Source organism: Lucilia sericata, unplaced genomic scaffold (assembly GCF_015586225.1).
Source record: "Lucilia sericata isolate MDLA Ls3-8-SP2 unplaced genomic scaffold, ASM1558622v1 Contig000223F_arrow, whole genome shotgun sequence".
Classification (NCBI taxonomy): Eukaryota; Metazoa; Arthropoda; class Insecta; order Diptera; family Calliphoridae; genus Lucilia; species Lucilia sericata.
In genome coordinates this window covers 274,732-300,835 of record NW_023994250.1, presented here as the reverse complement: position 1 = coordinate 300,835, position 26,104 = coordinate 274,732, and the positions used below count along the sequence as shown (strand labels likewise).

At 34.0% G+C, this 26,104-nt stretch overlaps 1 protein-coding gene across 7 annotated transcripts in view; it reads left to right on the top strand.

The window, feature by feature from the left end:
* Nucleotides 1-26,104, top strand: part of LOC119602334 (diacylglycerol kinase eta) — a 140,586-nt gene that overhangs the window by 107,409 nt on the left and 7,073 nt on the right. For 2 of the 7 annotated variants that reach the window (XM_037953776.1, XM_037953781.1), the window contains 6 exons: nt 15,772-16,623; nt 16,684-17,240; nt 17,295-18,159; nt 18,231-18,377; nt 18,444-18,887; nt 19,056-19,694. In XM_037953776.1, coding sequence (XP_037809704.1) covers nt 15,823-16,623; nt 16,684-17,240; nt 17,295-18,159; nt 18,231-18,377; nt 18,444-18,887; nt 19,056-19,694 — 3,453 coding nt within the window. In that variant the 5' untranslated portion in view covers nt 15,772-15,822. Of the gene's footprint in view, nt 1-15,771; nt 16,624-16,683; nt 17,241-17,294; nt 18,160-18,230; nt 18,378-18,443; nt 18,888-19,055; nt 19,695-20,010; nt 20,023-26,104 lie in introns of all 7 variants that reach the window. The other 5 variants (XM_037953777.1, XM_037953779.1, XM_037953778.1 and 2 more) reach the window with 5 other exon arrangements.

The window sequence follows — 26,104 nt, the reverse complement described above, 5'->3', positions numbered from 1 at the left end:
AAAAAAAAGCAACAACAACATTGCTTATTAAAAAAACGTATGCTTGCATATGTATTTCATCGAGTTATGATTTTTTTCTTTATCGTTCTTGTTATACCCTACACCACTTTAGTGTGGAGAGTATATTGGGTTTGTGCTGATGTTTGTAACGCACAATAATATTGGTCCTATACCCACATTAAAGTATATCAATCGGCTTAGAATCATTTTCTGAGTCGATATAGTTATATCTGTCTGTCTGTCTGTCTGTCAGTCAGTCCGTCCGTCTGTCTGTCTGTCTGTCTGTCTGTCTGTCTGTCTATCCGTCCGTCTGTCCTTCCATGTAAATTTTGTAATCAAACTACAGGTAGCAATTTTGAAGATAATTCAATGAAATTTGGTACATGATTTTCTATTGTCTATTGGGACGAAGCCTATTGAAAATGGTTAAGATCGGTTCATTATCTCACCTAGCCCCCATACAACTGAACCCCGAAATAAGGCTTGTAAACCTTGTAATCAAACTACAGGTCGCAATTTTGATGATAATTCAATGAAATTTGGCACATGATCTTCTATAGTACCAGAGATAAAGCCTGTTGAAAATGGTTAAGATCGGTCCATTATTTCACCTAGCCCCCATACAACTGAACTCGACGAATAGGGCTTTTAAATTCATAATTATGTTTAATATACACGTATCTCGACAAAAAGCTCTAAAACCAAGTGCTATACTAGCCTTGATGACTTTCATGCATTTTATAATTATAGGGTCTCATTTGACCATAGAACCTATACAAAGACCCCTTCAAAATTTGACTTAAATGTCCACAATTTTATTCAACAATAAGTATATCTGAGGTTGTAACTTGCCTCAATGCTTTATTATGAAAACTAAATCACATTTTATTTTTGTAACAGGGTATTATATGATCGGCCTAGCCCGACTATAATTTCTTACTTGTTGTTTATTTTGTTTTGTGTTGCTAAAGTAATGTTACCCTACCCTATGGTGAAGGGTATATAAGATTCGGCAAAGGCGAATATATACTTCTTACTTATTTTATAGTAAAGATTACATTGCAACTGTTCTTTGATAAGGTTATGATTTTGCAAAATCTATGTAGACTGTAAGAGTATATAATTTGTTCTCGTAGAATTCATCTATACAGTAAAAAATTAAATTTTCGAAAAAAAAAATCTCTTCACTTAAAAAATCTATTTTAAACTGAAAAACTAAGTTTTTAGAAAAATGTTTTACATAGAAGTATAAATTCACTAAAAAATCTAAAATCACTAAAAATTTAAGTTTCACTTAAAAACAATAAATATAATTTTACTAATTTTATCGCAAAAGTCATCTTTTGCAGCACAATATTCAATATAATATATTTAGTTTTTTTCCTAACAACTTCACTAAGATAATGTTTTTTACTCAACCTAATAAATGATTTATCAATTTATACAAATGGCAACATATGTTTTTATAAATAATACATTTTTTTTATTGAATATATTTATTTTAACATTTTGTAACAAATATTTATACAATTTTTTATGATTGCATTAATATAACAATTATTGGGCAATTTGAAAAAAATACATTGAAAATTCACATTAAGAATTGTAAATTTTTGCCAAATATTTGCATAAAACCCACATGAAAGATATGTACAACATACAGAGGGGCAGAATCAACATTTTTTGGAAATAAATAAGGTATATGATTACAATTTTACATGAGTGTAGCCAAGGAAAATGTTCTAGAGGCGACGTACATACTTTATACATATGAAAAGAAGAGATAATTTTCAAAATCATTATCAGGGTCGATTAAGCCATGTCAGTCCGTCCATCTGTCCGAATGTCTGTCTGTCCATGTAAATTTTGAAGTACTTTTGAACCAAGGACGAACCCTATTGATTTTGGTTGATATCGCTCTATTATTTCTTCTAGCCCCCATATAACCAAACCAGAAAAATTGGGATTTGGAGCTAGTAATTATACCATATATACTAATATCCCTACTAAAATAGTCACAACTACGTTTTATCTACATATATATATAAAATAGTAGCCTTACTGACTGACTTATTCATCATCGCACAGCCCAAACTGCTGAACCTAGAATCATGAAATTTTAACAGCAGATTTGTTTTTGGATATATAGATCCACTAAGGAGGGATTTTTGGAAATTTGTATATTTAGGGGTAAAAAAGGGAAAAACGGGTAAAACAGGTTTTCTTAATTATCTTACCTAATATTAGTGATACAAGAAAAATTTTAAATGCACATGTATCTACTCTTAAAATAAGCAGACGGGTGTCTGGTACTTTTTTGAAATTCGTACTTTTAAGGGGTGAAAATGTGTAACAAAGGTGATTTTGGTACCTTTTTTGGCCCTTAATAACTTTTTAACTAATAAATAAAATACAATTTTTGTTAATATTTTGAATATATCTCCAAAAATTAGGAGACATCTGTTTCGTACTTTTTTAAAATTCACCCCTTTTTGGGTGTAAAAGGGAGAAAACTGTATTTTTGGTACTTTTTTTTTAGCACATTAAGAAAACTTTTTCGATTTATTCAAGTATTCCTATTAAATTACGGACTAACTCTGTAATATTTGTTGAAACAAAATATTTGCTATTTCACTGGGGAAAAAAGTACCAAAAAGGGTAAAAACGGGAAATTTAATTTTATTCAAACTCATTGAGCAAATTTTTATAAAATTTGAAAAAGTAGTTTATTTACTCACACAAAATAAGCTATTGGTATATAATTTTGGAATTCGAGTACTAAGGCCAATATAGAACCAAATTCGAGTAAATTATTTGGTACTTTTTGAAAGCACAATTTTTTTCTGAAAGAAATGAATGCAGATTTGAATCGTTTGAGTTTTATCTGTGATATAGAGATTTAAATACGGAACATTTTGTGTAATTCTCGAAAAAGTATATTAGTACTTTCCACTAAGGTAGAATTTATTCCACTTTTGGTACCTTTTCTTTCTTCAAATGATACTCAGTATGTTTTATAATATGAATTCAAAACACATGATTATTAAACATACACGGTCCTCATTGAATAAGATTCTTTAAGAGAGAACTTTTTAGTACTTTTTATCTCATAAATGGTACTTTTTGAATTTTCTAAAATATTCAACCTAGGAATATAAATTGTAACAAACATCTTGAATGAATAATATTCTGTAAGTGGGTACACTTTGGTACTTTTCCATTCTTCAAATGGTACCTTTTGGTTTCTCTATAATGGTAAACCGGAAAACATCCTTTTTAAATGAGAATTTATTGAGAGAGATTTTTGTACATTTTCGTTTTTCCGATGGTACTTTTTGATATTTTTACGATATTGAACATAGAAATATAAAATTTAAAATGACAATCTACTGAAAGGGACTTTTGGTACTTTTTAATTCGTAAAATTATATTTTTTGAATTGTCTATAATATTGAACACAGAAACATAAAATTTTTGATTAAATAAGAGGTATTTTATAGTACTTTTTTTAAATATGTAGTAATTTTGAAATTTTCTATATGTGGAAGCTAAACGAATGAAACTAAAAATACAAGCTTCTTCCTGAATGCGAATTTATTCACGTAATATTGAACGTAAAAAACTGAAACATTAAAACATTTTTTAATTTTCTATAAAAGTAAACAAAATTGTGTATGTATTTAATTTTGGTTAGGGTAGCGAAGCATCCAGGGTATGCTAGTATAAGTATAAATGATACTGCAAAATTTCGTAATGATCGGCCCTTATTTAACCCTAACCTCTTTGCAAAGTGCCCCTCTGAAAATGCTTGAACGTCGTTAATGCACATATAAACAAGTGTATTTCAATGAAATTCGGCATAATCCCTTCACGAAGTTTTGTTAGGATTGGTGAATATTTGACCCTAGCCTTTATATATAACTTCCATTTGAAAATCATATTTTCATCAAAAATATATCGAAATTAAGGAAAAATTCAATATAAATGCTTTACTATTAAAATTAATACACTTTTGAGATATATGTGTATACTGGTGTAGGGTATCATATGGTCGGCCACGCCCAACTATACTCTTTTTACTGTTAATAATGTACGTTACAGTGGTTGTGTTTATATGGAATAAAGTAATGATGTTCGTAGACTAATATTGCCCATTTTCAATACCAGACAAAATATTTCAACTAAAAATATTTTGAGAAACTTCAGCTCTCTAGCTTGTTCCATTTGGGTTTTATCGCCTTTTCAATAGACAGACAGACGGACAGAGGTACAGATGGGTGGACGGAAGGACTTGTGTAGATATCTCGAAGTGTTGCAAACGGAATGACAAAAACAATATATTCTCTTATTGTGATGAATATAAAAAGAACAAACAAATACCTTTATCTTAAGTTTTATTATTATCAAATGCTAATATGCGATATAAAAAAGATTTAATCAAATAATTTTAAATAAACGAAGCATTTTAATTTGATTTCTTTTTAATATACTAATACAAAAATCACACCACAGATAACTTATCAGCAATTGATTTAAAATGTTTCAATTCAAATAAAACCCAAACCAGTCATTTTTGTATTTTTTTTTTCACAATAAAAAATATCCTTTCTTATTTCGAAAAAAAAACTCAGTTATAAAATATACGTATTAAATCAATTTTCACTATTGAAATAAACAATGAATACTTTTTTCTCCCTTTTAAACAATTTCTATGAATATGATTTTATGAATAACAATTAATATTCATAACAATAACCGAAATAAATCCATTTTCTCTTAAAAAACAACTACAATTACAATGATGCCTTGTATTACAGAGCATAACAATTCATGTTAATTTTCAATTCAATAGTGCATTGATTGCTATTTGTAAACAACAACAAGTCATCAAATTCGTTGAATTCAAATAATCGTTTAAATACTTTGTCAAGGTGTTTGTAACATCCAAGAATTAAGAGTATAATATTTCAGAATCAAATCATTTGTCCTCAATTCAAAGTGTTGCATTTAATTAATATTGTGGTATTTTAGAGTTAATAATAAACGATAAAATCATTTCCAGAAGGGCATTTATATGAAGGCTAAAGACGAACGACCAAAACAGGTTTACAAGTTTCTGGGCCCTGTAAATGATCATACACTGATGATTCCAGATGAGTTGCTTTTACCTTATGTGCTTTTTTCAAAAATATTCATATTTTACTTCATGTCAATTGTTGACTTATCCTCATAACTTTTTGTAGACTGATTTTGGTTCATATAAAACTTGTTTACATCGAATATTATCGCTGTACTCGCATTTATTTTTTTTTGTTTGGGCTTATATGGGCGAGGGGGGGGGGGTTGTGGTGTGTTGGTGGATAGGTTGAATTTCCAACACATTCCGCATGAAAATCGGAGCGAATTTCATAACCGTATTTCATAACTCATATTTTTAAGCCAGTAATGATCGTTTAAGTAATTTTCTGAAAGGGACTTTGTATGGGCGGTAGGGTAAATTATGGACCGATCCTCCCTAAATTTGGTGGAGAGATTTTAGCACGCATTAAACTTATATGCGTCAATTTTCGTCACTATATTAATATTTTTAAGCCAGTAATAAGCATTATAGTTATTTGCAGAGGGGGACCTTATATGGGGGAAGGGTCATTTATGGGCCGATCCAAAAAAAAATTGGTACGGAGGTTTTGGCTCGTAAGAAACATACGTGTGTAGCATTTCATCGCTTTTCTCGTATTTTTAAGACGGTAATGAGCGTTAAAGCTATTTCCTGAAGTGGACCCAATAGGGGGAGAAGGACCAATTATGGACCTATCCACATAAAAGTTTTAACAAGATTTTGGAACTTAATTGTGTCATTTATTGGCCGATCTTAAAAAAAAATTCGTAGAGCGATTTCGGTTCGTAAGAAACTTACTTATACCGAATTTCATCGCTATACTCGCATTTTTGGACCAGTAATGAGTGTTAAAGTAATTTTCTAAAGGGGACCTTATATGGAGGGTAGGGTCAATTATGTACCGATCCTCAAAAAATTTGGTAAAAAGATTTTGGCTCACATGAAACTTATATATGTCGAATTTCATCGCTATTCATGCATTTTGGGGCCAGTAATGAGTGTTAAAGTCATTTTCAGAAGGGGGCCTTAAATGGGGGGTAGGGTCATTTATGGGCCGATCCTAAAAAAATTGGTTAAAAGGTTTCGGTTCGTAAGAAACTTACTTATACTGAATTTCATCGCTATAACCAAATTTTTTAGGCCAGTAATGAGTGTTAAAGTCATTTTCTGAAGGGGACTTTATATGGGGGTAGGGTCATTTATGGGCCGATCCTCAAAAAGAAAGAATTTGGCTCATATGAAACTTATTTATGTCGAATTTCATCGCTATACTTGTACTTCTAGGTCATATAGCTTCATTGCCTCACTTATTGGTAATGAATCAATTTGACAAACAGCAATAACAAATTAATAAGCAAGTAATCAATACTCGGTTTTATTAAGTTATATTTCAACATTTTGTTTAAATGAACAGCAACATAAACCCTGAAAAAAATTGCCAAATCCATTTACTCACTAACACACACACTCAACGAAATATATACATACAGCCTTAATCACATACTACATTAAAAATATCCTGTTTGATCCCAGTCATGTTTAGGGTGTAATATAATTTTGCAACAAAATGAAGCAATTATTTTGTAAACTATAATGCAACATAAAATTGGCTCATGTTTCGTCATGTTTGTGTAAAATGAAACCAGTCATGTAAAAAATAACATTAACTAAAACAAATACCTTGTAATCAGTCAAAAAGAGGAAAATATTTTAAAATCATATCCCACCTTAATTAATGTATTAGTGTAACCATATCCTTGTTTAAGGTTTTGTAGTATGAGCCGCTATTTATTCATAATGTCAAAAGCACAAACTATAATGAGTTTCTTTACTATTTTTTGTTGTTTTTATGCTGCTGCTACTCTTAACTAATATGTACTGCGGTTATTGTTATTATAACGAATGTTGATGCTTTTGCTGTAGTTGTTGCTGATGTTGACCAAAGGTCACATAAGCATGCTGTAAGTTTTTGTTGATTTAAAACAAAACAACCATAAAGTATACAATAAACCATAGAGAGCACATTCACACGTCCTTTTAAGCACAGCCACACACACACATGCCAATAAAATATCCTTTGGCACTACGGCACACATGTTGTTTGTTGTAACATGTGAATAGTTTAACATTTACGGTCAATGTTGGGTCAAAAAAAAAAAAAACAAAAATACTGAGAAAAGAAAGACATGTGATGAAGAAGAAAGATTAAGATCGAATAGTAGTATTCGATTATAAAATTAAAAATTAATTGTTAGAGAAAGGTCACATAATATCATATATAGTTTCATTGAAATAAAAGCACATTTTTTATGGTACAGTTTTTAAATGATTTAAATTGTAATGAAGCGAAAATAGTTAAAATGGCTCGAAAGACAATTATGAGTCTGTATACATATCAACAACTTACAGAAGTCATTTGAGGGGAATTTTAATTGCTTAAATAAAGATGGAATTTCATTATCGTCTTTGTTGGTAATAAGAAAAAAAGAAAATATTTTTTGAATCATTATAAAGCAGTGAACATTTTGTAAAACATAATGTCTGGAAAATGTGTTTTCATGGAACATTAAATTTGAATATATATCACAAATAACATTCTGTAGCAACCGAAATAAATAATATTCGAGCGAATTAAAACAGTATTTATAAAGCCTGGGCGATCTTTGTCTGCCGTGTCACTACATCTGAACCACAGAAACCATTTCTTGCTGTGGAAGCCATTCAGCATAAGCTATAGGTGTTCTTCCTTTCACAGAAGGGCTGAATGGAAAATTTTTTGAAAATAAATCTGGCTCCGAATAAAACTTAGATTCAAATGGATATATTTATGAAATAAATTAAGATATTTTATTTATTTTATTAAAAAATATATAAAAAATTTGATTTCAACTTTGATCAAATTGTCCCTGACATTTATAAATGTAACAAAATTTAGTTATGGAAACTCAACAAATATGTTATGTCATGTCAAGTGACCCAACTCAAAAAATCGATTTTGATGAAATTTGCACCAAGGTTAGTACTATACATAGGATAGTAGGCCATACACAAATTTTCCGCTCTATCAGTCAAGAACTGCCGGACTTAGAGAGGGTCAAATTTGAACATTTTGGGTTTTTAATTTTCTATAAAAGCCTTTATATATAACTTCCATTTGAAAATCATATTTTCATCAAAAATATATCGAAATTAAGGAAAAATTCAATATAAATGCTTTACTATTAAAATTAATACACTTTTGAGATATATGTGTATACTGGTGTAGGGTATCATATGGTCGGCCACGCCCAACTATACTCTTTTTACTGTTAATAATGTACGTTACAGTGGTTGTGTTTATATGGAATAAAGTAATGATGTTCGTAGACTGATATTGCTCATTTTCAATACCAGGCAAAATATTTCAACTAAAAATATTTTGAGGAAATTTCAGCTCTCTAGCTTGTTCCATTTGGGTTTTATCGCCTTTTCAATAGACAGACAGACGGACAAGGGTACAAATGGGCAGACGGACGGACTTGTCTAGATATCTCGAAGTGTTGTAAACGGAATGACAAAAACAATATATTCTCTTATTGTGATGAATATAAAAAGAACAAACAAATACCTTTATCTTTAGTTTTATTATTATCAAATGCTAATATGCGATATAAAAAAGATTTAATCAAATAATTTTAAATAAACGAAGCATTTTAATTTGATTTCTTTTTAATATACTAATACAAAAATCACACCACAGATAACTTATCAGCAATTGATTTAAAATGTTTCAATTCAAATAAACCCCAAACCAGTCATTTTTGTATTTTTTTTTCACAATAAAAAATATTCTTTCTTATTTCGAAAAAAACCTCAGTTATAAAATATACGTATTAAATCAATTTTCACTATTGAAATAAACAATGAATACTTTTTTCTCCCTTTTAAACAATTTCTATGAATATGATTTTATGAATAACAATTAATATTCATAACAAAAACCGAAATAAATCCATTTACTCTTAAAAAACAACTACAAATACAATGATGCCTAGTATTACAGAGCATAACAATTCATGTTAACTTTCAATTCAATAGTGCATTGATTGCTATTTGTAAACAACAACAAGTCATCAAATTCGTTGAATACAAATCGTTTAAATACTTTGTCAAGGTGTTTGTAACATCCAAGAATTAAAAGTATTATATTTCAGAATCAAATCATTTGTCCCCAATTCAAAGTGTTGCATTTAATTAATATTGTGGTATTTTAGAGTTAATAATAAACGATAAAATCATTTCCTGAAGGGCATTTATATGAAGGCTAAAGACGAACGACCAAAACAGGTTTACAAGTTTCTGGGCCCTGTAAATGATCATACACTGATGATTCCAGATGAGTTGCGTCTATTTAAGGCATATCAGGTGCTTCTACATTATGTGCTTTTTTCAAAAATATTCATATTTTACTTCATGTGTTAACAGATTAACAACCATCCTTATCTATTGATTTAGTTCAAGTGATAAACTTCTATCCTGTTTTCCGTAGCATTTTGTTCTCAGATCACATATTAACTCAATTTCAAGGTTGAATTTCCAACACATTCCGCATGAAAATCGGAGCGAATTTCATAACCGTATTTCATAACTCATATTTTTAAGCCAGTAATGATCGTTTAAGTAATTTTCTGAAAGGGACTTTGTATGGGCGGTAGGGTAAATTATGGATCGATCCTCCCTAAATTTGGTGGAGAGATTTTAGCACGCATTAAACTTATATGCGTCAATTTTCGTCACTATATTAATATTTTTAAGCCAGTAATAAGCATTATAGTTATTTGCAGAGGGGGACCTTATATGGGGGAAGGGTCATTTATGGGCCGATCCAAAAAAAAATTGGTACGGAGGTTTTGGCTCGTAAGAAACATACGTGTGTAGCATTTCATCGCTTTTCTCGTATTTTTAAGACGGTAATGAGCGTTAAAGCTATTTCCTGAAGTGGACCCAATAGGGGGAGAAGGACCAATTATGGACCTATCCACATAAAAGTTATTAACAAGATTTTGGAACTTAATTGTGTCATTTATTGGCCGATCTTAAAAAAAAATTCGTAGAGCGATTTCGGTTCGTAAGAAACTTACTTATACCGAATTTCATCGCTATACTCGCATTTTTGGACCAGTAATGAGTGTTAAAGTAATTTTCTAAAGGGGACCTTATATGGGGGGTAGGGTCAATTATGTACCGATCCTCAAAAAATTTGGTAAAAAGATTTTGGCTCACATGAAACTTATATATGTCGAATTTCATCGCTATTCATGCATTTTGGGGCCAGTAATGAGTGTTAAAGTCATTTTCAGAAGGGGGCCTTAAATGGGGGGTAGGGTCATTTATGGGCCGATCCTAAAAAAATTGGTTAAAAGGTTTCGGTTCGTAAGAAACTTACTTATACTGAATTTCATCGCTATACCCAAATTTTTTAGGCCAGTAATGAGTGTTAAAGTCATTTTCTGAAGGGGACTTTATATGGGGGTAGGGTCATTTATAGGCCGATCCTCAAAAAGAAAGAATTTGGCTCATATGAAACATATTTATGTCGAATTTCATCGCTATACTTGTACTTCTAGGTCATATAGCTTCATTGCCTCACTTATTGGTAATGAATCAATTTGACAAACAGCAATAACAAATTAATAAGCAAGTAATCAATACTCGGTTTTATTAAGTTATATTTCAACATTTTGTTTAAATGAACAGCAACATAAACCCTGAAAAAAATTGCATTAAGTGCACACATAATTCATAGGATATCCTGCCAAATCCATTTACTCACTAACACACACACTCAACGAAATATATACATACAGCCTTAATCACATACTACATTAAAAATATCCTGTTTGATCCCAGTCATGTTTAGGGTGTAATATAATTTTGCAACAAAATGAAGCAATTATTTTGTAAACTATAATGCAACATAAAATTGGCTCATGTTTCGTCATGTTTGTGTAAAATGAAACCAGTCATGTAAAAAATAACATTAACTAAAACAAATACCTTGTAATCAGTCAAAAAGAGGAAAATATTTTAAAATCATATCCCACCTTAATTAACGTATTATTGTAACCATATCCTTGTTTAAGGTTTTGTAGTATGAGCCGCTATTTATTCATAATGTCAAAAGCACAAACTATAATGAGTTTCTTTACTATTTTTTGTTGTTTTTATGCTGCTGCTACACTTAACTAATATGTACCACGGTTATTGTTATTATAACGAATGTTGATGCTTTTGCTGTAGTTGTTGCTGATGTTGACCAAAGGTCACATAAGCATGCTGTAAGTTTTTGTTGATTTAAAACAAAACAACCATAAAGTATACAATAAACCATAGAGAGCACATTCACACGTCCTTTTAAGTACAGCCACACACACATGCCAATAAAATATCCTTTGGCACTACGGCACACATGTTGTTTGTTGTAACATGTGAATAGTTTAACATTTACGGTCAATGTTGGGTCAAAAAAAAAAAAAAATACTGATAAAAGAAAGACATGTGATGAAGAAGAAAGATTAAGATCGAATAGTAGTATTCGATTATAAAATTAAAAATTAATTGTTAGAGAAAGGTCACATAATATCATACATAGTTTCATTGAAATAAAAGCACATTTTTTATGGTAAAGTTTTTAAATGATTTAAATTGTAATGAAGCGAAAATAGTTAAAATGGCTCGAAAGACAATTATGAGTCTGTATACAACAACTTACAGAAGTCATTTGAGGGGAATTTTAATTGCTTAAATAAAGATGGAATTTCATTATCGTCTTTGTTGGTAATAAGAAAAAAAGAAAATATTTTTTGAATCATTATAAAGCAGTGAACATTTTGTAAAACATAATGTCTGGAAAATGTGTTTTCATGGAACATTAAATTTGAATATATCACAAATAACATTCTGCAGCAACCGAAATAAATAATATTCGAGCGAATTAAAACAGTATTTATAAAGCCTGGGCGATCTTTGTCTGCCGTGTCACTACATCTGAACCACAGAAACCATTTCTTGCTGTGGAAGCCATTCAGCATAAGCTATAGGTGTGCTTCCTTTCACAGAAGGGCTGAATGGAAAATTTTTTGAAAAGAAATCTGGCTCCGAATAAAACTTAGATTCAAATGGATATATTTATGAAATAAATTAAGATATTTTATTTATTTTATTAAAAAATATATAAAAAATTTGGGTTCAACTTTGATCAAATTGTCCCTGACATTTATAAATGTAACAAAATTTAGTTATGGAAACTCAACAAATATGTTATGTCATGTCAAGTGACCCAACTCAAAAAATCGATTTTGATGAAATTTGCACCAAGGTTAGTACTATACATAGGATAGTAGGCCATACACAAATTTTCCGCTCTATCAGTCAAGAACTGCCGGACTTAGAGAGGGTCAAATTTGAACATTTTGGGTTTTATTCAAAAGAATGTAACCTTTCACCTATTGGTCCTAGCAGAAATTGTCCAAAGGAGTTCAGATAGCTATTTCTTTATTCAAAAAGAATGGGGGGTATACTGTTTTGTCATTCCGTTTGTAACACATCGAAATATGCGTTTAAGACCCATAAAAGTACATACATTCTGGGTACTTATTAGATTATAAAACGGTCTAGCCATGTCCGTCTGTCTGTCTGTCTATCTGTCTGTCCGTCTGTTGAAATCACGATAGAGTCCAAATGGAAGTAGCTAGCGAGCTGAAATTTTAGACAGATATTTTTAATTGATGTAGTTTGTTTGGTTTTGAAAATTGGAAATATCGGTTCACGATTTCGCCTATAAGGTCCCCTTCAGAAAATGACTTTATCGATAATTAGTGGCTAAAAGAAGCATCTACTGCGGTGAAATTCGGCACAAACATTTTATAATGTTAGGCCCCTACCCCCATATAAAGTCCCCTTCAGAAAATGACTTTAACGCTCATAACTGTCGGATCGGCCCATAATTGACTTTACCCTCCATATAAGGTCCCCGTCAGAAAATGACTTTAATGCTCATATCTGATCTTAAGAAGCATATATAACAATGAAAATCGACATAAAATAGTTTTTTAGGAACAAAAATCATTTTTTTTAAATTTTACGAGGATGGGTCCATAATTGACTCTACCCCCCATATAAGGTCCCCTTCAGAAAATGACTTTAACGTTCATTACTAGCTTAAAATTGTGAGTACAGCAATGAAATTCGACTTAAACAAGTTTCGTATGAGCCAAAACTTCTGTACTAAATTATATGAGGATCAGTCTATAATTGACCCCCATATAAGGTCCCCTTCAGATAATGACTTTAACTTTAATTACTGACTCAAAAATGCGATTACAGCCAAAAACTTTTTATCAAATTGTATGGAGATCGGTCCATAATTGATCCCACTCTCCATAAAAGGTCCCCTTCAGAATATGATTGTAACGCTCATTACTGACTGTAACGATCCAATACGACTACAGCGATGAAATTTCACATAAACAAGTTTTGTATGAGCTCCTATCCTACCTCCCCTATAAAGGTCCCCATTAGAAAATTACTTCAACACTCAATACTGAATCGAAAATTCGACATAAATAATATTTTTATGAATTTTAATTCTTAATTTAAGGAGGGCGCCATTAATGTTCAATACTGGTATTAAAATGCGAGTAGATATATGAAATTTAAGATAAACAAGTTTTATGGGAACTGAAATCTTACTACTTACTAAATGACCACTTCAGAAAATGACTTTAACTTCTTTACGAAACATAATATATGTGCAAAAGTTTATTAAGATCGGTCTATAATTGACCCTTATAGAAGATTCACTCCAAAAAATTACTTTAACGCTTATCTATTGCTCAAAAGTTCTTCCAAATTACGGTAGTTTTATAGGAACTGAAATTTTTTAATTGAATTTGACGAGGATCAGTCGATAACTGATCCAACCCCCCCATTATCGGTTACCTTCAGAAAATTACTTTAATCCTCAGGACTGAATTAAAGATATGAGTAAATTTAAGTCATATTTCGAATGGGACTTTGTATAGGGCCTAGGGTCAAATGAGGCCCTATCATCAAAAAATTCATCGGGGTCATGAAGGCTAGTATAGAACTTGGTTTTGCAGCTTTTTGTCGAGATACGAATATATTAAACATAATTATGAACTTAAAAGCCTTATTGGGGGAGTTCAGTTGTATAGGGGCTAGGTCAAATATTAGACCGATGTTATCCATTTTCAATAGGATTCGTCTCTAGTACAATAGAAGATCATGTTCAAAATTTCATTGAACAGACGGACAGACAGACAGACAGACAGACAGACAGACAGACAGACAGACAGACAGACAGACAGACGGACAGACAGACAGACAGACAGACAGACAGACGGACGGACGGACATTGTTAAATCGACTCAGAAAATGATTCTAAGCCGATTGGTATACTTTAAGGTGGGTATATGACCAATATTATTGTGCGTTACAAACATCAGCACAAACCCAATATACCCTCCCCACTAAAGTGGTGTAGGGTATAAAAAGTGGCATAGAATGAATCACAACTTATATCCAAAATATACACCATCATATTTTAATGAGTCTTCATTTTCTCTTTAGAACTAGTACTTATAACGTACTATCATTTTCAAGTTCAATTTTAAGTATTTTGTCATCACTTGACCTTTTTTCATACCTTAAGGATTTGTTTTTTCCTTGCACACACAAACTTGTTATTATTCACAATACTTCAATAATATTGTGTAAATGCATTTTATGATATAATCATCATTATATCTAGTTGTCGTGAGGAGCAGTGAAAAAAAAACTCAATTTATATTGAACACAATATCATAAAGTCAGGCAAAATAAACATTTCATACAGTTTTTACTCTTATAATTTATATATGTACATAGTTTCATAAGTATTTCTTTTCTTGTCATCTACTACATGCAGTGCTAGTTGTTATTCATAAATAATTTATTGCAAAAAATGTCTCTTTTTATATTGATAAAACGAAATTTATATACAAAAATATACGTCGTTTTTTTTTCCTCCAACAAGATATATTGAAACAGAGTTGGGTGACAATAAAGACATATGTTGCCTCTAGTATATCTTGAAGTGATGGTTGTGCTATGTTGAGGTACTTGTTAAGTGAATGATCTGCTAGAAAGAAAAAAATAAGTAAAATAACAGTCATGAAGTTGATATAACAACTTAAGGGTGAGGTTTTCTATTTTTTAAAATTTTTTTTTTACTCTGGAAAGGTTTTATGATGACGAATACAATGATTCGTTTAAGATACTTCTAGTCATCCTACTTGAAAGTCACATATAGTTGAAGTCATTCACTTACTCACTCAGTCTGTCTGTCAATGTCAAAAACATAACATGCATTTTATTTGAAGCGTATTTAGGTGAAAGCGTCATACGATATAAATAGTTATTTATTATAAATTTATGATGAAAATCATTATTGTTTTCAGAAATTTGTAATAATTTTGATTTACTTGTAGGTGTCGTTATCATATTATCATATTTTCTAATTTAATTTTAAATTTTAAAACACTTTATTTTGAAAATCAACATATTCCAAATTTTATAAATAACCCAATCCCTTTTGTTTCTTCCACTTACAGGTTATAACTCCCACTCGTTCATTAGTACTGTGTGCCGAAACTCGACGCGAAATGGAAGACTGGTTAGGATCACTGAAATCAGCCTCAATACCACCGAGGTCACGAGGTGATAGTTTCTTTATCGAACAACATGATATATTTGCAAATCATCATCATTGGTATGCTACCTCACATGCCCGACCCACATACTGTAATGTTTGCCGAGATGCACTCTCCGGGGTAACTTCACATGGACTCTCGTGTGAGGTGTGTAAGTGTAAGGTACACAAACGTTGTGCTGCCAAAGCAATAGCCAATTGCAAATGGACCACCCTGGCGACGGTGGGTAAGGATATTATAGAAGATAGAGAGGGTAGTATAGTAATGCCACATCAATGGATGGAGGGTAATTTACCGGTATCGGCCACCTGTGCAGTGTGTAAGAAGACTTGTGGTTCCGTATTGCGTTTGCAGGACTGGCGTTGTTTGTGGTGTCGCACCACGGTGCATGTGGCTTGTCGTCCTAATATGGCTATATCTTGTCCCATGGGTCCAGCCAAGCTATCGGTGGTGCCCCCCACCTGTGTGCATTCCATAGGCAATGATGATTCTTGGGATGTGGTCAGTCCAAAGGGGAACTTTTCACCATTACTGGTGTTTGTGAATTCCAAGTCGGGAGACAATCAGGGTGTTAAATTCTTAAGACGCTTTAAACAACTTTTGAATCCAGCACAAGTATTTGATTTGATTTCAACTGGCCCCGGTTTGGGCTTAAGACTGTTTCGTCATTTCGAAATGTTTCGCATATTAGTATGTTCCGGAGATGGTTCGGTGGGTTGGGTATTAAGTGAAATCGATCGCTTTAGCATGCATGTAAGTAGGGTATAAAAACTTCTTAAATGAGTTCTAATAAATATATTTTCAATTCCCTAGAAACAATGTCAAGTAGCCGTCTTGCCTTTGGGTACCGGCAATGACTTGGCCCGTGTCTTGGGTTGGGGTTCATCTTGCGATGATGATGCCCATTTACCGCAAATATTGGAACGCTATGAAACCGCCAGCACTAAAATGTTAGATCGTTGGAGTATTATGGTTTTTGAGAAAGCCATTTCCATGCAACCAAAAGTACCCAAGATGTCTTTGTCCTCTGAACAGGAAGCTCTTTTAACCGGCATGGTTACAGCAGCCAATGAAAACTTACGCTCCATTGTGGAAACCGATGATTTACCCACATTAATGTCGGCTACAAAAACGCTTTGCGAAACCATAGACGATTTGTTGGAACGCATGTGTGAACATCGTAAAGAAGATGATCAATTGACAGTCAAGTGTGACATTTTAAGGCAAAAACTTAATATGTTGTTGGATGCCCTAAAAGAGGAAGAGAATGGCTCACATAATGGTGATGATTTGTTTGCCACCATTAGCAGCATAATAGCAAAATCAGCACCCAGTTCACCAGTACCATCGGCCTCATCCACATCTTTATTGTTAGTATCGAAGATATCTATAGCTTAAACATATTAACGGTATTCTCTTTTTAGAAATCCAAACATATCAATTGAAAAAAACGAAAAGGATCAACTAAATCTTCAAGAGCGACGCAACAGCCGCTCTCTTCGGGGCAACGAACGGGAGGCCTTACAAAGTCGTGCTAATAGTGTTAAGCGTGCCATGTATAATGTTGTTGAACACTCTGAGCCTGGCCGTCCGAAACGCTATCAGCGCCGTCTGTCCGTTACCCCCTTTGAAGCCTTGAAGATACCCACTACCACATCCAGTGATTCTACACCCTGCACCTCACCATTACCCATAATACCACCCATTAACATTATATCACCCACCATGGAAACCTCACGTCTAACATGCATATCACCCTTACCGGATACACGACGTGAATCCATGGATGAGCAATTCTTTAATACCATCAGTTTACCAGTGCCCAGACAATTTGCCGATAGTCGCCGCAGTTCGGGCGTACCGGAAGTCATACAGGAACAGGAGGAAAATGCCAATGGGGAGACCACTTACAAAATACATCGCATGTCTTTGAGTGGTGGGGCCAATATTGACGATGCTGGTAATCGTTTATCGCCTGGCAGCGAAGGTGCCACCACTCCAACCGAAAGAAATTTCCTAAAAGTACCCATTATAACCAGTGAACATATGGTTGATCCTCTGTCCGATTATCGGCCCATCGAAGTATTCGAACGCAACTACTACATGAGTCGTGAGCTGAATAAGCAAAAAGAAACATTGGATGAGGAAGATAAAGTTCTTGATGCGGGACAATTGATACACACTTGTCAGCTACAGGTACCCAGCGTAAATAATAATACAAACCCTAAAGATCCTAATAATGTGTATACAAGTGAAAATATAACCATAATCGATACAGATGGGAACACTGTATGTTTCCCAATTTAAGGAAGTGAACATATATTTTAATAACATTATTAATATTTCTATTTCAATAATAGGATGAATGCTCTTGCTCTGAGGAATTACCGATAGATGGCAGTGATGTCTTGTCAGCCATTAGTAATGAGGAAATCAGTGTAGGTTCAGAAATATTTGACAAACAGGAACCATCGGTGCCCGCTTTGCAATTAGGAGATTTTTTGCAGGTTTGTATAGAAATTAAAGATCGATTTCTTCGTGGTTTAAAATTATATAAATTTTAACTCATTTAGAATTTGGATTCAGCCGACTTTTGTCACATCGATTCTCCGGAGACAAGTGATGAAACGGAAAATATGCCAGGTGAAAGTATTATGGATGACATAAGTTCCGTTTTGGGTCACGATATAACTAGTGCTTTGCAAGACAATACCATAACCGAAGATTCTACCACACTTTGTTCTGAACATGTTGCCAATCCAGCTAAACCACCACCCAAACCAGCCAGAGCTAAAAAACCTTTAAGTACAGCACCACGTAGACGTAATTCATCTCCCCCACGTGGACCACGTCTCGTGCATATGGACAGCGATGACAATCCCCAACAATTTGGTTTTGAAAACATTGTATTCGAAATAGACAATCGTTGCGATGACCAGAAGATACGTGAACCGCCACGCTTTTGTTCCTTGGCACAATTTGTGGAAGGTAACGATATAGCAAGACAAAGTTTTAAGGTAAGTTGTTTTTTTACAATTTACAAATTCGTTGAGTGTATGATGTGTAGTTGAAACAACTTTGCCTAAATATGAGGGTTTGGCTTCATCATTAAGGTAACCTTATGATTTCTTTTTCTTTAACTCTAATCACAAAAAAAAAAAACAAAAATAATTAAAAACCAAAAGCGTACCAAAAAACGCACTTCCCTTAAACAAACTAAACAAACAACTTCGAAACTTGTATCTCAACAGCAGCTATCATTAGATGGAGCAATGACCACAACAACGACCACGGCGACCACCATTACGACCAGCGGCCATCAATCGGAGGATGATCTGTCAACAGCCACAGCCATAAGGATTGAAGTTAGTGAAACCACCAATACATCCTGTTTGAAGACCTCTAACTCAGCGGCCAGCAACAGCAACAACAATCACACATCACCGAAGAAGCTAGGACCAGGACAAGATGTAAAGCGCATTACTTTTGATGACTCGTGTAAAAAAGAATCATTTGATGATGTAACTCCCCATCATCCACAGATAAGTGTTGTCGTTAGACCACCCACCCCCCTGAGAGGAGATGCTATACGGCCTTTAGATCCCGATGCCTGTAATAGTCTGCTGACGGTGCGTGTACCAACGGAGATACGGCGACATTCCAGTCATGCTGCCAGCTTAACAGTGCGTGAGTTCGACAAGGAAAAGGATCGTCGTCATTCCGGTTTCAATCCAAACTATTTAAGTTTAGATCCGGAACATACACGTTTCCTAAGCTCCTCTCCAGCCGCTAGTCGTCGCATTAGCTGTGGCAGTTTGTTTAAGGTAAGTTAATTAATAATACACTTAATGCTGAAAGAACGTGATAAAAACCTTTAAGGGAAAAACTTAAACGTAACCGTAACAAATACAAGCACCAAAACACTATCGGAAGGGTATTATACTATTTTTAGGTGATTTTTTTTTTCCAAAACAATTTTATTTTATTTAATTATAATTGGCACATTTATCAAATATATATACATAATTTTAATGCTATTTTATTTTAAGTCATTTAATTTATTTAAAATTTACTTTTTGTTTATATGTTAATGCAAAACAAACAAAAAAAAAAAAAACGAAAAAATATTTAAATATTTAGCAAACGCAATTGGTATGTATTTCAAAATTTTGCTTTTGTTCAAATAATTACATAACTTATTATTGTTCTATATTCGTTATTTAAGTCATTCACTACTTATTTCTTTTGTTGTAAATATTGAATATATTTAAGGGAATTTTTAATATTACTTATGGAACTGTTTGGAAATGAATATTAGGTTTGATGTATTGAAGATATTAATTTTAGTACTCGCTTTCCACTTTTATAAACTCTCATATAGACCAAAATACTACATGAAAAAGAATCTCCACCAATCTCGAGTTTTCCGAAATTATGAATCAGAAGTTTATGTGGAAGAAAGCTATATTAGTTCTTGTTTAGCAAAGAGAATAGCGTCTTTACTGAAATCGTTTTGAAGGACCAATAAAGAAAATAATATGATACTCTTTATGAGGCGGTTATATAAAGTGCCGAGTTAATAATTAACCAATAATTATGAGAGATTTTGATTCATTAGCACTTAAGATTCTCCAGTTTAGACTTTATAGTGTTTTCTACAGACAGATGGATGGATGGATGGATGGATGGACGGACGGACGGACATAGCTAGATCTAAAAACCTTTCTCTTGAACTACTTTCTTATCTTTTAAAGGTCTATCGAATGCCAGAAGCAGAAATTTTTGTGGAAGAGCAAAAGTCAATAGCATCTGTGCATCCATTCGCCTATTGTATAAAATCTGATGTTCGATTCTTTAGCGGACTGTATAAAATTAAACACGGATATTTGTATTTTAATTAGAACATAAAATTATTTATTTCACTGGTTTTACATTTAATATAAGTTGTATAAAGTCTGTAATGAACTTAGTGGTTTCAAGTGTTGTTCTCTACTTGGTTTTCTGTCTATCCTTTCTTCCTTCCCTTTCGTCTGTCACAGTGTTACCAAAGTTTCAAAAAAATGATCTTTACAATGTTGTATTTATATGTATGTTAAATCAATATTATGAATTATAAAAATAAGTATAAAATAATAAAATATAATGATCGCGGTCATAAACATATCGGCCCACCTTGAAAGGATCCCTTTCAACCATCTACGAAAAGTGGACAAACCTTCGAGATTGGACGTTTGAGGACACCCTTTGTCGTCTTCATTGAAACTACTCGGACTATATTGTCCTTACCGGGATGAGTACATATTATTCTCCCGATGAGCCATTGTGTAGGGGGAAGATTTTCCTCTTTTATGAGAACGATGTCATCGATTTGTAGATTTTCAATTTTCCGACGCCACTTTGGCCGTTGTTGAAGTTGGGTAAGATACTCGTTAGACCACTTAGACCAAAATTGTTGAACTAGGCTTTGTATGTATTGCCATCTGCTTAGGCGATTAACGTTGACATCAATTAAATTCTCGTCTGGAATTGACTTCATTGAGCGGAGTATTAAAAAATGTGCTGGTGTTAGAGGGTCGATGTCTCCTTCGAATTTCAGGCATAATGGTCGAGAATTCAAGCAGCATTCAATTTGACACAGCAAAGTACTTAACTCCTCATACGTTGTAGATGAATTGCCTAGTACACGTTTCATATGGAATTTGACAGATTTGACACCTGCCTCCCATATGCCGCCGAAGTTTGGTGCGGACGGAGGTGTGAAATGCCATTGTATCTGTTCGTTAGACATTTCCGTTTGAATATATGGATAATTTGTGTGAAGAAAATCATATAACTCTTTCAATTCGCGATTACAACCAACGAAATTAGTTCCGTTGTCCGTGTAAACATGAAGTGGTTTCCCACGTCTGGATGTGAAACGGCGAAATGAAGCAAGAAATGCTGGTGTAGAAAGGTCCGTCACAGGTTCAAGATGGATTGCCTTAGTATTTAAGCAAACAAATACTGCTAACCAACATTTGTATGTTTTGGAACCACGCCCCTTCCACGATCGCACAAGCATTGGGCCAGCAAAATCGATGCCGACGTATAAAAATATTGATCCAGGTTGCAAGCGACAGCTAGGAAGATCACCCATTCGTTGTTGAAATGGCCTTTGTCTGAACCGCATACATGTTGTGCATTGGTAGATTGTTCTTTTTACGATTTGTGATACTTCAGGAATCCAATATTTCAAACCTAATAAGTACTGCAGCTGGCGTTTTCCCGCATGCAAATGCTTTGTGTGATAGTGCCGAACGATGAGTTGTGTTAATATGTTGTTCTTATGTAGAATATATGGGTGCTTCTGATCGTAACTGATTGAAGCGTTTTCAAGGCGACCACCTACACGCAAGATTCCAAAGTTGTCGAGAAATGGAGATAGACCGGCAAGCTTGTTTCCAGAAGGAATCTGTTTGTTCGATGCTAACATACGAATTTCCGCTGCATATGTTTCATGTTGAGCTTTTCTTACAAGCATTCTGTGAGCGTTTTGAAGCTCCGTCGTAGTGAGGAAACCAGTTTGACGTTGAGATTTGCATTTACAATTACCAAAAAAACGTAAAATCAGAGCAGTTACACGAAGTAGCTTGTCATAACTTGAGAATAGGTGAAACAAATCTGTTTGCTTGACGGATGTTGCTGTTGCGATTACCTTGCGTTCCTCTAAATCAATGTTCGATGGGATAGATGCTGTTGACATTGTTGAAGCTTCCATTGTGAAACCTTGCAAAACGTGTGGCCCTTGCCACCATAAACTGTTGTCTTTAATTTCCGATGAAGAGATGCCACGCGTAGCTAAATCGGCTGGATTTTGTTTCGATGTAATATGACGCCATTGACTTGCTGGAATTATGTTGATAATATGAGATGTTCTATTTGCAATGAAGGTTTTCCACCGCCGTGGATGATCACTCAACCATGCTAGTACGACAGTTGAATCAGTCCAACCATATGTAGGTACATTCTCCAATTCTAAAGCTTGTTTCACTTTAACCATAACTTTTACCATGAGATGAGCTGCACAAAGCTCTAAGCGTGGAAGTGTTATTTGTCGAATCGGGGTAACTCTGGTTTTCGATGTTATTAGACTAGTTGTTATTGATCCATCTGGTTTTATGACACGAATATAAATAGCAGTAGAATAGGCTAATTCCGATGAGTCTGCAAATCCGTGAAGTTCAATACGATCTTCAACGTTGAAATTAAACCATCTGGGAATTTGTAGATCACGTATGTTCTCAACTTGATGTTGAAGTTGTAGCCATTCCGCTTTAAGATCACTTGGTAGATCTTCATCCCAATTGACACCTTTAATCCAAAGTTTTTGCATGAAGATTTTCATTTTAATTAACACCGGAGATAGCCAGCCAATTGGATCGTAAATTCTTGAAATATCCGATAGCACGCGACGTTTCGTGATTATTCCAGTAATTTCGCCAAAACACACGCTGTATTGAAAACAATCCGTTGATGTGTTCCAAAGCAGTCCTAGAGTTTTTACCGTTTCTGACTGATCAATTATCAGCTCTGATGAACAAGCTCGATCTTGAGGATCAATTTTATCCAACAATTCCCTTGAGTTCGTTGACCATTTGCGAAGGTTGAAACCTGATTTGGACAAAACTGTGCATAGGGTCCTATGACGTGAAATAGCCGATTCTAAGTCTGGAGCGGAAGACATGTAGTCGTCTACGTAAAACTTGTTGATGATCTCGTTAGACTCTTCTGGATACTCCTGTGAGTTATCAAGAGCAACTTGCATTAATGTACGGGTAGCTAGAAATGGAGCCGATGCAGTTCCATATGTAACTGTCCTGAGATGATATGTGATGGGTGGATCCTTTGGAGAATCACGCCATAAAATACTCTGATATGATCTATCATCTGGATGTATGAGCACCTGTCTGTACATCTTCTCGATGTCTGCGGTAAAACCTATCTTGTGTTTTCGAAAGTTTAGCAGAATCGAATACAAATCATTTTGTACTGTAGGTCCAACAAGGAGATGATCATTCAACGATGTGTTGTTTGAACTTTTGCAAGATGCATCGAAAACAACGCGTAATTTGGTAGTGGTACTTGATGGTTTCAAAACTGCATGATGTGGCATGTAGTAAACTTGATGTTCCGTTTTCTTAGTTGCAATTTCCATGTGATTGAGCTCTATGTATTCGTTCATGAATTTGTGGAACTCGACCTTGAGATTACCATTCTTGTCAAACTGTCGTTCCATGGATTCAAGTCTTCGCATTGCCGCTGTCTTCGATTCACCAAGTTGAAAAGAATTAGCTTTGAACGGAAGTTTCACCATATATCGTCCATCAGGTTGTTTCCGGACATTTTCCTTGAAATGTTGTTCGGCATGTTCCTCATCAGGAGTTAAATGCTTTGATTGAACATCACATTGTTCTATCTCCCAAAAACGTTGAAGTTGTTCGTCCAAGCCAGTATGTAGATGGGCAATCATAATGGACTTTTCGGGTTGTCTGTTGACATTTCCCATAATCACCCAACCGAATATTGTGCTAAGTGCTGTTGGAGAACCTGATGGATGGGATACCTTTTCCCCTAATATACAATGGGGAAAAACGTCAGCTCCTAAAATGATGTCGATGTGGTTTGGTTTATGGTAAGCAGGATCGGCCAGTTTCAAATCTTTAAAATATTCGAGCTTCTGGTTCACTATCGTATGTGACGGAATATATTGTGTCAGATTCGATAAGCAATAAGTCTGAACTATGATTGTTCTGTTGATATCCTTAGCGAAGATTTCCAATTGTACTTTTCCCCTGGTGTAACTTGTAGTGTTTCCACCAACTCCACATAGAGCAGTTTTATCATTCGACCTATTCAACTGAAGTCGCTGAACGCATGATTCCGAAATGAGCGTTGATTGGGCACCGGTATCTACAAGAGCTCTGCATGGTTGTAAGCTATTGTTCCTATCACGCACCATGATTACCGCTGTTGGCAGAAGTGTAGTCTGATTTGTTGTAGTCTGCTGACTTGAATTTACCGTAATTGAAGAAGAGCCATTAGTATCGTCACTTGACTGTTCAGCGTTGCCTCTTGATGGATTAGTATTAACATGCAACAATGTGTTGTGTTTCAAGCCACAAGTTCTGCAGGAACTAGACTTACAATCCTTAGAAAAATGTTTTTCCTTTAGACAATTGAAACAAAAACCACTTTTGAGAACGACGTTCTTGCGTCTTTCGATATTCAGATCCTTAAACTGTTGACATGCAAATAAAAAATGATCTTTTTGGCAGACTGGACACGATTGAGTTGTTGCTGTCATTGTAACAAATTTATTAGGTTTCCTGAACTTAGATGACTGATCAGGTATTTCCAAACTTTCCAACTCTATTACACGACTTTCCAAAAAATCTAATAACTTCTTAAATGACTGCCTATCAATATCATTCTGCTGACGATACCACAGCGTAATTGTTTCCCGATCTAACTTCTCCTTTATCAAGAATAGCAATAATGGATCCCACGAAGCCACGGATTCATATAAGACAGAAAGAGCATTATAGCACTCAATAGTGTTGTTGTAAAATTTTCTAATCTCCGACAATGTACCATTCTTGACCGAAGGCTGAGTCAAAAGTAGTCTAATATATGTCTCCTTTATTTGATCTGGTCTGTCGTACTTCTTCTTCACTATGTCCCAAGCTATTCTATAATTACCGTTCGTAGGAGTTAAATGCTTAATTATCGACGATGCTTCGCCCTTGAGTTTCGTCTGGAGATACTCTAGCTTCTCAACGTCCGATAAATTTGTTCTAGCATCAACCATGGCGTTGAATAAATCCCTGAACCGAATCCAGTTTGATAAATTGCCATCAAAATCTGGAATCTCAATTTGAGGTAAACGTATACTCGAATTGTTGTTATTAATGTTCGAATTATTCATGCCAGATGACTGTAAGTTAACGACAGATGTCAATGTTGTTGACATTGTCTGTAATAATGCCGTCAAATCATTATTAAGTTGTGGAGTACTTGCAGCTGCTCCCTCAATTACCGTACTATCCAAATTTTCCTGAGTATATGACGTGTATATGGATTTAGCCGTAAAATACATTTCATCAATTTCATTGCGGTATGCATCTTCCTTTTGAATGTCAGAATCTTTATCGCATAAGCTATCAATCTCATCTTGAATGTCCTTGTATTTCATAAA